The 17,348-nt window shown below is 40.9% G+C and overlaps 1 protein-coding gene across 1 annotated transcript; it reads right to left on the bottom strand.

Moving 5' to 3' along the window:
• Positions 1-8,904: 8,904 nt before the first annotated feature.
• LOC113276035 (anti-sigma-I factor RsgI-like) lies at positions 8,905-12,431 on the bottom strand. The gene is made up of 4 exons (XM_026525625.1): positions 11,640-12,431; positions 11,293-11,552; positions 9,699-9,770; positions 8,905-9,605 (listed from the first exon to the last, which is right to left on the bottom strand). The coding sequence occupies exons 1-4, from the start codon at positions 12,244-12,246 to the stop codon at positions 9,219-9,221; spliced, it is 1,326 nt and encodes a 441-aa protein (XP_026381410.1). The 5' UTR covers positions 12,247-12,431; the 3' UTR covers positions 8,905-9,218.
• Between the last annotated feature and the right edge of the window lie 4,917 nt (positions 12,432-17,348).

Genomic DNA, 17,348 nt, shown 5'->3' with positions numbered 1-17,348 from the left:
CAAACTATGCCAAATGGTCACAAAGCCATTGGCTTTCCAAACACCGCGCCAATGCACTAAACGAACATGCCAAACGTGCCATGTTGCGCCAATGAGCTGAACGGCATGCCAACATACCACTCCGCCACTCCAAACGTGCCACTTTGTGGCAGCATGCCAAAACATGCCAACGTGCCATAAATAGCGTGCCTACGTGCTAACCTACCTCATGTTCGTGGCCAACGCCATGATGTGCTTAAATTAGGGTTTTCTAGTCAGAAGCACGACTCTGCTTTAGGCGTATTAACCAAAACCCCAATTTCCAGTTATGGTTCAAATTACGCCACTTTGGGGCCCATAACATGCCACGAGACATGTGGGACCAGGAAACCCTAAAAATGGCGCCATGATATGGCCACTCATAGTCGCCCTTAATCATGTGACCATCCCCACGTTTTTTCTTCACCATAATTCCTCTGGGGTGGCCATGGCGCCGTTTGCGCAAAAAATGTCACCATGACGCCAAGCCCTAATTTTGGCCACGACGCCAATTCCTAGCTTGGCCATGCCGCCAAGCCCTAATTTTGGACACGACACCAAATCCTAGCTTGGCCATGCCGCCAAGCCCTAATTTTGGCCACGGCGCCAAATCCTAGCTTGGCCATGCCGCCAAGCCCTAATTTTGGCCACGACGCCAAATTCTAGCCTTGGCCATGCCGCCAAGCCCTAACTTTGGCCACGACGCCGATATCTTATCTTTGGCCATGCTACCATGTCACCGGCATGTGCCAATGGTTCCATTATGCTATTAAAAGATGCCAACAGAATGTGGCCATAATCAGTGGCCACCCTTTCTCATGAGCTACAATCTCAGCCGTCCAAATTCTCCACCGAATTGACAGGCATGTGGCAAGTCTTAGGAGACTAGCCAAGGCAAGCCTAAATAGCATCACTTTCTGTTTTCCTGTGACAAGTCTTCCGACTTTGACTTGCCACACATAGCAAATTGCTACACGTTTTCCACGAAAACACTCGAGACATCAAACATGTCACAAACTGAGGGATACTCATCAGGGCATTGGTCTGGTAGTTTATATCGTGCGGCGTGCAACACGCCCATTATATAAAAGTGTCAGAAAGCAGGGAAGTTAGTGGCGGCAAGAAGTAATGGGTGTAAACTGACCCGTCTCCTTCATAGTAGGAACGTGGTTTCTGGCATTTACATACGAGCCCACTTCTCCATCACTCAATCATTCCCACTTTCTACGAGATCAGGGTACGTTCAATATGACTTGTATAAATAGGCTCTACCTATTTCAACAAAATGGCAACAAGTTTGGTTAACATCAACACAATATCCAGAAAATTCCAAAGAACTGATAGCTTACATTCTGCAAGCCAGTTCCATATTCTGGTACAAGTCATAAAATAGCCACACCTTCAGAATTAACCATTCTGGTCTCAACACCTTCTTCTCTTACCTTCCTAAGACCAACCCTTCTCCTTTACTTTGTGACCAAAGCAAGAATGGAACGTCCATTTCTTGGTTTAGGCCAGGATTGTACAGATTGATCTCTCGAATCTAAAGTACTCTCGTGCAGTGCAGTTGTTTTAGGTATAGATTCGTTTCTCGTCCACACACCCAAATTTACCAAAACCAGCAGAAACAGTTTTTACCCACAAATAATTGGCGACCACAGTGGGAGATTAAATCTCTCGGTTGCAAATTCAATTCTCAACTTCATTTCCATCCAATTTGGTCTTAGGCCCAATTAAATCGATAACTGAAACACATTTCAGTCAAAGATTCTTTCTAGATGAATTTGGGTCATTCGAACCTTGCGAAAGCAATGAATAGTTGGAAGCCAACTACCATGGAAAACATGAAAAAAATGCTAGAGGATATGGTTTCCGGCCAATTCGATATTATCAGGCAGTAAAACGAGACGCTTCGTATCCTGAAGAGTATAATAAACCGATTGTGGGAAGAATCAGCAAAGGCTTATCCGAAGGATCCCACCAATTTCAAGAGTAATACGAAGTATGTTCAATCTTTGGCTAAAGACTGCGCCTCTACCAATGAGGATGCTGACGGAGCACGTAGCCACATCATAAGGGAGCAGCATAAGAGTGGCCAATTGGATTATGCCAACACAGAGAGCCAGGACAATTTCACAATACCAGGGGAGGAGACTTTCCAGGTGCGCCAAAACATCTACAAGACAAAGGTAAAGAGCCGTCCTATGAATCCTTGCTGGAAAATATTTATCCCCAAACCCTCGCAGAAGTTCAAAGAGTTTTCCAACATTCCGCAACCACGATTGCTTTGCTGAAGAGAGAAGCACCTGAAGAGGGGGAATTCTACCAATACGCTTATAGAAACAAACACTACGCCAATGAATAATACCAGCTCAGCCACCACGTGTCGTCGTTGCTGACGCAGGCCCCACAAGAGAAATTACCTTTCAGCAATACGGTAGAAGTAAACGGTCCACTCATGAATCGATGATCGCTCAAGCGTCAATTATGCCCTCAAAGAGAGCTTCATGCCAAAGCCTGCAAGAATTTCCGCTACAACAACTACTGATGCGGGAGAAGCCAGACTCAAAATATCCACGCTTCCCGTTTCCTATCAGAAGAGTTATAGAGTTACTGGAAATTTGGGTACGAGAGGGAGTAGTCCAACTACTCTCGGTAGGTCATCCACCAACTGATCAGGAGATGCTAGATTCAAGATATTGCCACTATCACAGGTTTATTCATCATCCTACCAACGAATGCAACGCTCTGAAGCGCATTGTCCAGGAAAAGATTGATTTAGGGTTTACACCTGGGGACTGGAGGTTCTTCGCCTTGCCGCGAATCGACATAGAGATGTTACAGAGATAACAAAGGATGACTGGGGACTTCTGACGGCCAGGATTGCGTCACACAATAAACTCGGGTTCGCAACCTGAAAATTTAGTTTTGTGGAGAGACCCCTAAGCGAATAGATGTGGTCGTATCGGACAAGAGAAAAAAGGGAATGGCCAACACCAATATACTATACGCAAGCGCAAACAACATGTTCTATGGCGTTAAATCCTCTACCACCAACACCAGCAGCACCGGAAGCATCCCCTCTGACGTGATGCTTCTTATTACCAGAGCCAGAGCCGCCGCTACTCCTAATATTTCTTCGAGCATGACGCCTCCAATCATCACCAGGGATGCCACCACTTCTTCGCCAGGACGAGAGACTGGAGGATCCATAGGAAACCAACCTTCCCATTACCATTATCGATTTAATGGAGAAACAGGAAGTTCTTGCCAAAACTCAGACGAACATGGACACAACTCAGAAGGAGCCTATTCAACGTTTCTCTCCAGAATCCGCTCCGCTTCAACATTTCGATCCAGGGGCCGCTTCAACGTTTCGCTCCAGGAGTCGCTCCGCTTCAACGTTTCGCTCCAGAAGCCGCTCCGGTGCAACGTTTCGCTCCAGGGACTGCTTCAATGTTTCACTCCAGGAGCCGCTCCGCTTCAACGTTTCGTTCCAGAATCCGCTTCAACATTCTCTCCAGAAGTCGCCACTCCTCCCTGTCAAGGATCGTGATCATAGCCATCCAAGGTTCGTAGTTGTGGCCACTTTTTGATCCATCTCGCCAAAGCTCGTGGTCGTGGATAGTTTACTCGCCTACGCATCCATCCAATCCCTTTGCTTCCATGGACGCCCATGCAATTCTATCCAACCTATTTTGGTTCCCACGACAATGTAGTCTCTTCTGCTGCCAAGAACTGTTGATGTTCGTTTGTTGATACCAGCCAGAGCTTTACCATAGCAACAACCACTACAAAGTTTGACGTGGAATAAGTAATAGAGTCACCAGTGCGGATGCAATATGATGTCTTGATCGTGGTCAACTCACCGACCATACAAGATAGAAACATGTAAACCAAACTTGGGGATTGAGGCTCTACACGGAATCCCTTCACTGTCAAAGCTCAGGAGACACAGTCAACCCAAAAATCATAGCCACGATAAGGTCATCTACTCTTCAAAGATGTAACGTAAAGATATCATCACCTCTCCGTCTAGAAGGCGCCTGCAACACTTTACGAGGCCCACGACGGATCCCAAGCCTACTCAGATAAAACAACTTCAGTAACCAAAGAGAGGTACGACTGGGGACTTCTCATCGTGGTCCATCCCCAAAACAATCAAGCATTCATGAGATAACTCCAGAGACACGGCTGAAACATTTTTCTTGAAAATACAGAGGGAGCCACGATTAACGACATAACTCTCTCACTTCTACCTCTTCGTTATCCAGAATGTTTCGTCCATGTGATGTTCCAAGCATCCCAGCATCACGTCCAGGAGAGTACAATAATCTTGTATCAAATCCCATAGGCGTGGATTCAACGCGATACAATTAAAGTAGGCTACACTTGGGGACTGAAGCCTCCTTCAGGTTTAGAAGTTTAAACGCGGTCACCACCTTACAAGTGAATGCAGTAGAAGCACATCTTCCATGAGAAAATAGGCTCAGGATAATTACACATGGGGACTACCAGCATGGGATGCCTTTACTTCCCTAAACCAGGTTATTTCTGATTTCAACATCATCACTGTCGAAGCTTTACGAGCCGCAGGAATTTCTCAACATGAAGCCGTACACGTGCATCAAAGACTCCGAAAGCACGCCACAGAGATACATTCACATATCCGGCCACGCCATCGGATCTAATAGAAGTATAACTGGGGACTGATCATCGCATCCCATTCCATACAATAGTCCAAGATTCAGAAGATGGTTCAAAGGATGTCGTTTGGAACGAAGTCCTTGAAGACTTGATAGAAGCACATCGGAAACGGAACGCCTCTCAACTCATCTATTTCACCCAATGGCTCCAGAAGATTTCGAGCATACAAGCATCCACAGCAGATCATCATCGCAATCAGAAAGTCCAGGCACCAAATAACCTAAAGTCAAGGATGGACCAACAACGCAACCACAATCTCCAAGATTAGCTCTGAAATGATCATTGTCGAGCATATATTTCATCCATCCATCCCAAGAGTGCAATGGAGTTTGGTAAATTTTGAAATCCATTGGAGAGGTTAGATACTCATTCTTTTGGAGTCAGAACCTTATTACACATTCTGGAGAAGATCGATGGTACTGTTGGGTGGCTACATGCGCAAAATAGGAGAGAGCACCTACCTTGAGTTCTCCTGGATCGCCTTGCTGCTGGTTATAAATATTGAAGATCGCTTTGTTGTCTTTAATGATCGCTCTACCACCGCTAACAAATGACGAAGAGTAGCCAGACGCTGCAGACGAAAGCACGGAGCCGGACGAGCAACAAAAACCGAAGAGGGTCGATACCCCTTTTCATACGAACTGAGTTTCTAGAGTTTGAACAGAAGAAGGATTCCTCCTTGCTCCATGAACGGGAATAGATGACTGGGCGCACCATACTCATGCTCCATATCCGAACAAGCAGCGCATGAAGATCGCCGCTCCACGACCTAACTAGCAGCGTGCCAAGATCACCATCCACTCATACTTGTAACGCTCCACAACACCAGCATCCTGTGTCCAATCCAGAAGTACTCCAAGCGCCAGTACCGTAGAAAAGCCAGAGGTACGCCAAGCGCCAGCAACTTGTGGCCAAGCCGTCAATCCAAAGATCATAGACTACTCATGCCTCTTGCCAAAGTCGGTCGAATTTTTCCTGGAAATCTCTTAATGTCTTGCCCTTTCGATTTGTTATCCTTGTCTGTCACCATCTCATGCTTACCCTGCAACAATGCCACTGTTACGTGCTAAGCATGGGACTTAATGTTGATGGTGGTTTTTAATATAGGGTGAAAACTGTAAAAGTCTATATACCTGACCCGACATCAGATGTAGTAGACATTGATACGTCTATATTCCGAGGGGAATTTGGAGAATATATCAAACTATGATGAGCGCCTATGTATCTCTTCATATTGTATTGAAACTCAATCTCCTAGATGAATTGTTCACTAGTATAGAGCCTAATGAGTATATAAGCTCCTAGCAGCATTACTCACTAATGCCGAAGCCTGCCGAGTATTTTTCCTATGCTATGTTCCCCGGCCAAACCCTTAATATTGATATAGCATGACAATTTGTGTTCACTCGCAGCAGAGTAGCACGAATTTCTAAGTATCGATGTTAACGTCCTTGCATAAAAGTACTCAATCAGAAAGCATACTGCTCTCTGACAATAAACTTAAAGAACTTTGTGTTAACACATAGAGTTCAACAAATTTTGTGATAATTCACAAAATTTAAATATTACCCTGACTAATTTGCAAAAATTAGGGTTTTGCGCCTTGCGCAATATACTAGACCCCGTTGGTCGAAATTAAGCTTAGGCGAACTAAGCAATTAATCCGCCATGGATTAGTAGGTGCAAAATCCTACCAAAAATCAGAAAAGAGTCGCGGAATAGGAGCAGCAGTAAAGGGAGGTGTGGCCATGCCTTAGACCAGCCGGCGCCATTTGTAATTGGCCACGCCCCATGTTGCCCGACCGGCCCTATTTCCTGTCGACCAATCAGATCGCCTTAAACCCGCCACACGCTGGCTGGGTCCATACTTGCCAGCCCTATTTCTGATCGACCAATCAGGTCGCTTTAAATCCGCCACACACACACTAGAAGTGTGGCCACGCCCATTCTTGGCCGGCCCCTCTTATATTAACCAATCAGGTTGCTCCAAACTTGCCACAATGTTAAAAGAGGCAAACTGCGCCAAATGGTCACAAAGCCATTGGCTTTCCAAAAACCGTGCCAACGCACTAAACAAACATGCCAAACGTGCCATGTTGCGCCAATGAGATGAACGGCATGCCAACATGCCACTCCGCCACCAAATGTGCCACTTTGTGGCTGCATGCCAAAACATGTCAACGTGCCGTAAATAGCACGCCTACGTGCTACCTACCTCTTGTTCGTGGCCAATGCCATAATGTGCTTAAATTAGGGATTTCTAGTCAGAAGCACGACTCTGTTTTAGGCGCATTAACCAAAACCCTAATTTCCATTTATGGCTCAAATTACGCCACTTTGGGCCCCATAACATCCCACGAGCCATGTGGGACCAGGAAACCCTAAAAATGGCGCCATGCTATGGCCACTCATATCCGCCCTTGCTCCTGTGACCATCCCCACGTTTTGGATTCACCATAATTCCTATGGCGTGGCCATGGCGCCGTTTGCACAAAAAACGTCACCATGCCGCCATGCCCTAATTTTGGCCACGGCGCCAAATCCTAGCATGGCCATGCCTCCAAGCCCTAATTTTGGCCACGACGCCAAATTCTAGCCTTGGCCATGCCGCCAAGCCCCAACTTTGGCCACGACGCCAAAACCTTAGCTTTGGCCATGCCACCATGTCACTGGCATGTGCCAATGGCTCCACTATGCTATTAAAAGATGCCAACAGAATGTGAGCTACAATCTCAGCCGTCCAAATTCTCCACCGAATTGACAGGCATGTGGCAAGTCTTAGGAGACTAGCCAAGGCAAGCCTAAATAGCATCACTTTCTGTTTTCCTGTGACAAGTCTTCCGACTTTGACTTGCCACACATAGCAAATTGCTACATGTTTTCCACCAAAACACTCGAGACATCAAACATGTCACAAACTGGGGGATACTCATCAGGGTATTGGTATGGTGGTTTATAGCGTGCGGCGTGCAACGCGCCCATTATATGGAAGTGTCAGAAAGCAGGGCAGTTAGTGGCGGCAAGAAATAGTGGGTGTAAACTGACCTATCTCCTTCATAGTAGGAACGTGGTTTCTGGCCTTTACACACGACCCCACTTCTCCATCACTTAATCATTCCCACTTTCTACGAGATCAGGGTGCGTTCAATATGACTTGTATAAATAGTCTCTACATATTTCAACAAAACGGCAACAAGTTTGGTTAACAACAACACAGTATCCAGAAAATACCAAAGAACTGATAGCTTACATTCTGCAAGTCAGTTCCACATTCTGATACAAGTCATAAAATAGCCACACCTTCAGAATTAACCATTCTGGCCTCGACACCTTCCTCGCTTCCCTCCCTAAGACCAACCCTTCTCCTTCACTTTGTGACCGAAGCAAGACTGGAACAACCATTTCTTGGTTTAGGCCAGGATTGTACAGATTGATCTCTCGAATCTAAAGTACTCCCGTGCAGTGCATTTGTTTTAGGTTTAGATTTGTTTCTCGTCCACACACCCAAATTTACCAAAACCAGCAGAAACAGTTTTTATCCACAAACAAGAAGGAAATGATCTTTCTATACTTTCCCGAAGCTCTTTTGTAGGGAAGTTAAAGATCTTTGATATAGAATTTCTGCTGAAGAATCAAACTGAGAAACGTTGCCAAGAGGACAAGGTACCTATTGAAAAAGAACTTGACTCAACTATTGTGCTTCTAGCGCAACGAATTAAGGACATCTTATCTTTTGATAAACATGTTCATGATACATAAGAAGGGTAATGATGAAGTACAATGCTTCAAGTGCCGTAGATTCGGACATATGGCAAAATATTGTCCTCATCCAAATGCTTGATTTCCTTGGTTTTTCAACATTCCTTAAATTCTTCGTCACTCCAAGTACTCCAGTGATTCTAAACGTGTTCAACTCAGCATCATAGTTGTTGAAGATACGCATCCATAATAATAATAAAACAATTGTTCTCAATTATCATCCTTTTAAATGTAGGGGCATTTTTGCATTCTTTCTTCTTTGCTTAAAATTTAGGGGCATTTTGCATCCTTTCGAATGTTTCAAATGAATGTTTACTAATAGTGAAACATTAGTGAAACATTTTGAGATTTAGCAGAGAAAAACATAGATAAACAAGGAAGAAAATGAAAAAATCAAAATGGCTAACCCAAGAGAAGCAATTTTCCGTAAAAAGTTCGATTCAAAAAAAAGTTACTTTTTGCTTATAGAAGTCACCCTTAAATCACACGGCCATACTGAAATTCACTTCTCAAGGTGCATATGCGAACATCCTGTTAAACTAGAACTACTATTCTTAATCTTCCGTGGCTTGAACTACAAAAGGGTGAGGGAGAAGTGAGTTTCTTTTAGTTCAACTATATCTCCCCTTAATCTAAATCAATTTTGTTTCAGAAGCAAATTCCTTTTTCTCCTAAAGGCATTGTCTAGCACATGACACCGTGACCTCAACAATGACAACTACTGGTTTAAGAACTTAACGATCAACGCCTGCTTGTGCACTACGAACATGATCAGCTGATGCATGATTGTTACTGTAACCATGTCCACCAGCCCCTCTACCACCTCTTCCTCTTGAGTTATTATAGTTCCTTGAATTGTAGTTGCCTGGTTGCTCACCATTCTGGCCTCGGCCGTTATGGAATCCTCCACCACCTCTGTTGCCACGACCTCCACGACCATTTGAACCCCTCCGGCCACCAACGCCACCACGACCACCACCTCTCTGGTTTTGATAGTTCCTTCTTGAGTGTTGCTCCTGCCACCCTTCTTCTTCTGGATTCTGATCAATCACATCCTCCTGTTTGTTTTCTTCCTGTTGAGCAGACGTAGCATCCACTTGGTTGAGCAACTCAGACTCATCCTGTAGGGCCCCCGTTTATGCATTTCATCAGAAAACAAAGTCAACAGAATATCAATAAGTGCTAACAAGAAACAACTTATTTACACAACTAACCTTAGCAAGCTCCTCTACAGGATGCGAATGACCATCCCCAGTTACCTGCTCCTGAGTTGCAACTGGTCCATACTGAAGAAAAGGTGAGTGGGCAATACGTTAACAATTGATTGGCAAAATATGGAGTCAATCGAAGGTTATTATAATTCTGAATCGTAGAGTCCAAAAATTATCTTAAATAATGTTGCTAATTTATTTATTTTCAATACCCTGCTACAGCAATACCAATTGCCAAACATAAGAGTTCAAAGCTCAGATGATTTATATATTAATCGCAGTTCTAAAAGCTGATATAGGACCCATACATATTGAGTCCAAATCTAGTTGGTATAAAATGCATAGAAAAAGTTTATTTTCCTAGAATCTGATTCACATACTAGGACTGCTACTGATTTTATAGCCAGCCAGAGATGGGGCTCCATGATGGTAACCTGCACTACAACATGTTGCTATCCTTGGTTTGCATTTGACATATCTTATGCTACTACAAAAAAGAAAGAAAAAAAATCCTACACCAATATTATTGTAGCTGAGACAACATATTCATCCCTTTACTATTACTATCCTTTGTCCAAAAGTTAAGTCTTTGTGTTGCCTAACTAAGCTACTAACATACAATTGCTGGGTCTCTTTCGTATAATCTTATTCCAGAAAACTAACATGAATTACAAAAGTAAATGAGCTATAAATTCAATAAACCAAAAAACTAACATGAATTACAAAGGCACATAATGTTTATAAGAAACATTGATTTCAATCTTACTTATTACTTAACATAGTTTAACAAAACAACAGAAAACAAAACAAACAAACTTGAGTTATAACTTCTAAATTGTAGTAAGCATGTGTGTGTGTGTGTGTGTGTGTGTCTGTTCTGTGTGTCGAATTGTATATATAGCAAATTATACACATCTAATCAAAAATGTTAGAGCCAGTGACAACAACAGGAGGAATGAATGTGCAGATATCTGATGAAGCATGGTAGAATCATCATATTAGATGAGGAAAAAATGGGTTAACATGCACAAATATGGTTGAGCTAGAGGATAAAATTCAGGTTAACAACAAAAGAAAGACTGATAGTATTTCTACAATCACAAAAATGATTTGACGATTCTAAATAAAATGATTTGACGATTCTAAATAAAGATAGTATAATAATGTTCTTGCTCTCAAAGTAACATTGCACTGTGCAGTTCGATTCTACAACTGATTAAACACAATTGAATATTCCATGGATCCTCTCTCGTAATATTTTCGGTTAGTGACTTTTTCAAAAATTTGCAAAAACCATGAAGTTATTCATCAAAGAGCAGCAAACCCGATTGGCAAACACAGTCATAACATATACTCCCTCCATTTCAAAAAGATAGGCTTGTTTCATGTGTAATTTGTACATGAACCAAGCCTATATTCTTGAAGGGGAGGTAGTAGTAAGCAACATGAATTAGAAAAATAGAATCCACGGCACAAACAAATCCATATAATTTGTGAAGATTTTCTTAGAGAAAGCACACCCATCACTCCTTAGCAACACATCTAACTAGCACAAAAGATTAACTTGAAAAGTACACTTAGTTAGAAATAGTTTCACCTTCTCATGGTTCACCATAAATACGAGTTCACGACTGATGGGCCTTTCCGTTTCCAATGGCACAGAGGAATGTTCTTCTGGTACAGTGTAACTTCCTGCAGTAGCAGCAGCTACAACTTCAACTGGAGCTTTCATTTCTGGTACAGTATAATTTCCTGCAGTAGCAGCAGCTACAACTTCAACTGGATCTTTCATCTCTGGAGTAGTCGTAAGATAATCTGAACCCAATATCTTACTCACCCTTTTCCTCAGCTCCGAGTCTGCAGAAACACATTTTACACAATTAAGAAAATAATGCATTTTCATCAAAAACAATGAATAAAGTATTTGAGTTTTGAGTAGATTACAAGTAACTGCCGTCCCAGGTTCAATAGGCTCTTCTGAACTCGATAACCATAGCTTGGCGCGACTAATACAATTTTCAATAGCCTTCTCATGAGATAAACAACCAGAATCAACAGGTTTAGAGATCAATAAACTACTCAACCTCGCAATCATATCTAAATCTTTCTCACCAAGTAGATCATTACTAGCATCATCAGTTACATAATCATAACTGATACAGCAACCCCTTTCATGAGTCTTCGTCAACATCATTGCAGTAAATTCACTTTGTTCTTTCGCATCAAATGAATTACCAAGATAGAGAAACCTCACCAAATCTTCAACAGCTGAGTCATCTGAGCGACTCGTCTGGTTTTGATTTTGATTGTGTTCTTCCTGGACAGCAATAGAGAGAGGTTGACGAAGCTTCTCATACTCGTCGATTAAGATGACAACACTAGGTTTAGAACGAAGGACTTCTTCTTGTTCTTTGTTAAGAGATTTTCCTTGAGAAACAGCTTCTTCCATTTGAATAATTCGATTGTATTTCTTTCTTAAAGCTCTTAATCGTTTGTTCATTAGGTTTAGAACTGGTCCATCATTGACTTCTGAAACTACTGAACCCGCCATTGTTGATGATGATTCTGATCGATCGAGATTTTTAGGGTTAGGGTTTGGTTTTTAGTGATGGTGTAGAGGAAGAGTTAAGAGGAGAGGGTTTTGCTTTTGAGTAAAGGGATGAATCGTTTTTTTTAGATCGAGCGGCGATTGGTGTTTCGGAGTAGAGAGAAAATTATCTCCTCTAGAATACGGTATTTATTACTATTAAATTGAGAATGATTTTCCTATAAAAAGGGTGGGAAAACCTAAGGTGCTGCCCGTGATTTTTACTTGCTCGTGAATCTGACTCATCACTCATTCACCTAAAATGTATGCATGTCGCCATACCACTACCTAGGTGGACACCGGAAAGTCGTGACGGTAAGGTTATGCATGAATCACAAAATCTTACCTCTCTATTGTTTTTTAGGATTGGGGGTCGTACTTTCCCGTCTATAAGTTTCACGTATTTATACATAGTGGTGCACTTGTCCAAAAAGTAACCCGGAATGTTGCAGAACTCTTTTTAGTTTTTAGGGTTTTGGATGTTAGTTCATAGAAACGGGCCCATAAAATGGACCAACATACACGGGCTGTCGGATATGAGTTAGTGGACTTTTCCTTCAGCAACGTGGTTGTTAGCTGATATTATTATTAGTGCATGCTATCAATGGTTAATTCACTCAAGCGTGAAGTTTATTGTCAGATGAGCAGTTTTTATCATATTCACTTCCAAGAACTGAGTTAACGTATTGTCTAATTTCTTGCTGCTCTATAAATGCAATGTTTTCTTCAAGTTCAACTCACTGCAAACCTTAGTTTTTCTGTAACTTTCTGAGTGTCTCTAGCTGCTTTTCAACTATGATTTACTCTGCTGATCAGGTTAGAGTGCTAGATCTAGATGAGGATGTTGAAGAATTTCCTCATATTTTTGCTGCTTTACTTTGTGATAACTCACGTAGTTACTATAAAACCTCTGTAAAACATCATCTTAACAGAATCTGGACCATTAACTCTTCAGACTTCAAACTTGCAAAACCTTATATCAAAGGGATGGGTATTCAAAACTTGTTCGTGGTCATGTTTAAGAAGTCTCAAGATAGAGATATTGCTTTTGCTTCTAGGCCTTCTTTGTTGTTTGGTCAGTTGTTTGCAGTGCAGCCATTGAGCAAGCTGGAATCGGTGTTTGATCTGGTCTGGGACACTACATTAATGCCGATGCAAATTGATATACCTACTGATCTTGTGAACAAAGGTAAAGTTCGGGAGGTTTTTGATCAGGTTGGTATATTTGTTGCGGGTGAAACTCCAGCTGGGAATAGTTATGAAGCCAGACTCATGGTTCCTCTTAATTCTCCTTTAACTAGAAAGGTAGTTTTTAACACTAACAGTAAGACTTACTATATGTCTGCTTTTTATCCAAAACTGCCTTTCCGTGCTTGCAAGAGATGCTTTGTTCTTCTCCATGATGATGAAAAGTGTAAGGAAATTCAATCGAGAATTTATGTCGGAGCACTTCCAGCTCCTACTCCGAGAGCTACTCATGTTGTTGTTCCTAATCGAGGAGTGAACTTTGTTGGTGAGAGAAGTGCCAGGGTGGGAAGATCTGCAATTGCTAGTACTGATGCTAGTAATGCCCAAGGGAAATCCAAGTCGTCTGCCTTCTAAGTTTGTCTACAACTTTCAGGGGCTCTAGGTAACAGGAATTCAACTCTCTCTTCTCATACCTTGTCCTCTGTGTTGCCAGCTCTTCCTACTTTGTCAATTAGAGAAAACTCTCCTTTGACCATTAGATAAAGATCAAATATTGGAGGCTCATCACCTCGCCCTGCTCCTTTGATGTACTCAAATTTTTTGTCTCCTTTTGATAACTTAACTCATGCACTTGGTGGTACACCTTCTGATAGGAAAGGCAAAAGACCTATAACTGTTTTTGAATCAACCTCACACTCTACTGCTTCTGGTTCTTCTTCTTTTGTTTTCATGCCTATGCCTCATTGTCCTCCTATCTCTTCTTTACCACCTTTTACCCCTCCTTCAGATGTCTCTTTTAATGTTGGAAATATGGGTGAATCCTCTAGTATGGGCTCGTCAAGTGGAAACGTTTTATGGGCTACTTCATGTTCCTCCTTTTCTCAGACTGTTGTCTCTTCGAGTTTTGTTTTTGGTTCCTCATCGGATTTTAATTACTCTTCGGAAGCTTTTATGTCCCTCAACTCTGAAAGTGTCCTTTTGAGTGATATGGGTCTTAATGATGAATACAAAGATAATGTAATTCTTGAACCGACTCCGATTTCTATGCTACCTCCTGTACCTGTTGTCACCGATGAAGATTTCGAAAAGGAAATTGATCTCATGATGCTAGACTCGGACTCTATGGATGTTGATACCTCTACTGCTCATGACCTAGTAAGTTCATACTTTGCTTTCCTTTTCTGTTTTAGAAGTTATTTTTGATTTCGCTTTTTATTCAATTCTGTCTTGTTTTTTACTTGAGTTAATATCTACTGCTACTGCTTTTTAGAATTAGGATTACATCAAAAAATGAAGTTTATTTATTGGAACATGAATGGTTGCTGCTCTGATAAAAAAATGGTTACATTTATTGAACTTGTTTAAAAAATTCAGACCTACTGCTATATGCCTTATTGAAACCATGGTAGACTCTGATATGGTTAACAAATACACTCATTTTTTTCCTTATGATTCTTGGTATATCATCCCCGCAGTGGGAAAATCGAGAGGAACGGCTCTAGGTTATTTCAAGAACTCAAATATAGAGATTTTAGGTAGTGCTTGCAACATGATCCACATATTATGCGACATCACTCCTGTTATCAAGAATTGTCTCATTTCTTTCATCTATGGTTCGCTTACTTCTCTTGGCATTAGGAATCAATGGAATTATTTGCAGCAGATGAATGATTTGGATAGTAGGCCGTGGTTTTTACTAGGTGATTTCAATTTTATTTTGAATACGTCGGAAAAACTAAGTGGAATTCCTGAAAATATTTGGCTCCAGATTTTGTTAGAAACTGCCTTTCTCAGTTAAGAATGAATGAAGTTTTTTCTTTTGGAAATCCTTATACTTGGTGTAATAGAAGGTTTAAGAAGCTAGATGAATTGATTTTTGAAAAACTTGATAGAGGGTTCATGAATGATAAATGGGTTTCGATTCTTCCTCAATCTAGGATCACTAATCTGGGTAGAATTTATTCTGATCATTGTCCTATAATTCTGCAATGTTTCCACAATGTTAAGAGTCTCTCTATTCCTTTTAAATACTTTAGATGCTGGCAATCAAGTCCTTATTTTAAAAATTTGATTGCAAATTCTTGGGAAAAGAATAGTAGAGGATCTCCAAGTTATATAGTGGTTGGTAAACTTAAAAATCTCAAGCATGATCTTAGTAAATGGAATCTAAACACTTTTGGGCATATCAAAACAACAATCAATAGGTTGAATACTGAAATTGAAAGGCTTCATACTTTGATTTATACACCCGATATACGTAGTTTCATTTTGAATTACTCAAAACAGTTAGACTTTTGGTATGAAATAGAAAACTCTTTCTATAAACAAAAATCAAGGATAGACTACTACACTCAGTATGACAAGAATATAAATTTTTTCCATAATTCAGTTAAACTCAGAAACATGTATAACACCATCCACACCTTAATAGATAGTCAAGGAAATTGGTTGGAGAATAGAGAACAAGTCGTCTCTTTGCTTTCAACGCATTTTAAAAATATTTATACTTCTTCTTCGCCGTGTTCTGCTGACATTGATGATGTTCTTCAAGATATTAAGCCAATTATTACAGCTGATCTCAATGCAAAGCTTGTTGAGATTCCTAGTGTTGAGGAAATTCATTCCACTGTTAATAGTATGGCGCCTTGGAAATCCCCGGGGCCAGATGGTTTCCCGGGGGGGTTCTTTAGGGATAATTGGGATCTGGTTTCTGCTGAGGTACTTAATCATGTTCAAGGGTTTTTTCGTAGTAAGCTTCTTCTTAAGCAACTTAATCACTCCTTCATTACTTTGATTCCTAAAGTTAGTAACCCCTCCACTCCAAATGATTTTTGGCCGATTAGTCTAACTAATACAATATACAAGATTATTTCAAAAATTCTTACTAATCGTTTAAAACCCCTTCTAGATTCCTTAATTTCGCCATATCAGTCTGCTTTTATAGCCAATCGTCAAATTCATGATAATATCATCATAAGTCATGAAATCCTCCATTCTTTTAAAACTAGGAAAAGAAAAAATAACAAAGATGGCTTTATGGCCATTAAGTTGGATTTGTCGAAAGCTTTTGATCGACTTGAATGGTCTTTCATAATGTTTGTTTTTTAAGAAACTTGGTTTTTTGATTGACTAGTGTCAAATGATTTTCCAGTGCATAAGTATTGTCTCCTATTCTATCTTGGTGAATGGCTCACCAGGAGATGCGTTTTTTCCTACTATAGGCATTAGGCAGGGATTGTTTATCTCCCTATATTTTCATCATTTGTACGGAAGCTCTTTCCCAGCTTTTGTTGAAAGGTGAGAAAGAGAATGTTATTCAAGGTTTCAAATTGAGAAAGGATAGTCCTCCAATCTCTCATTTTATTTTTTGCAGATGATTGCATGCTTTTTCAAAAGCTTCGCTTACCTATGCTAGAAATCTAATGAGAATTATTAACAAATTTGCAAAAGCTTCTGGCCAAGCTATTAATCTAGAAAAATCGGTTTTTTTTACCAGTAGTAAAATGCATCGTAAGCATATTAAGATGCTCTCAAAAACTTTAGGAATCAAATTCTTGAGTAGCTCTGAAAAATACCTTGGTACTCCTCTGTTTGTTAAAAGAGATAAAACTAAATCTTTCCATTTTGTAATTCAAAAGTTCTATGATAAGCTTAGTAATACTAAAAGATCAAATCTTAATGGGACTGGTAGAACTGTGGTTACTAAGCATGTTCTCTCTAGTCTAGCTGTTTACCATATGTCTTGTTTCCCGTTTCTTAAAAAATTACTTCTAAAATTGACTCTATTCAGCGAACTTTCTGGTGGTCTAAAAAGAATTCAATAAGAGGGGCTTACTTTCGTTCTTAGGGGGACATTGGGAAATCAAAACTGAATGGTG

Source organism: Papaver somniferum, chromosome 4 (assembly GCF_003573695.1).
Source record: "Papaver somniferum cultivar HN1 chromosome 4, ASM357369v1, whole genome shotgun sequence".
NCBI classification, from domain to species: domain Eukaryota; kingdom Viridiplantae; phylum Streptophyta; class Magnoliopsida; order Ranunculales; family Papaveraceae; genus Papaver; species Papaver somniferum.
Note: the sequence above shows the minus strand (reverse complement) of the source record. Positions and strands in the feature narration are given on the sequence as shown.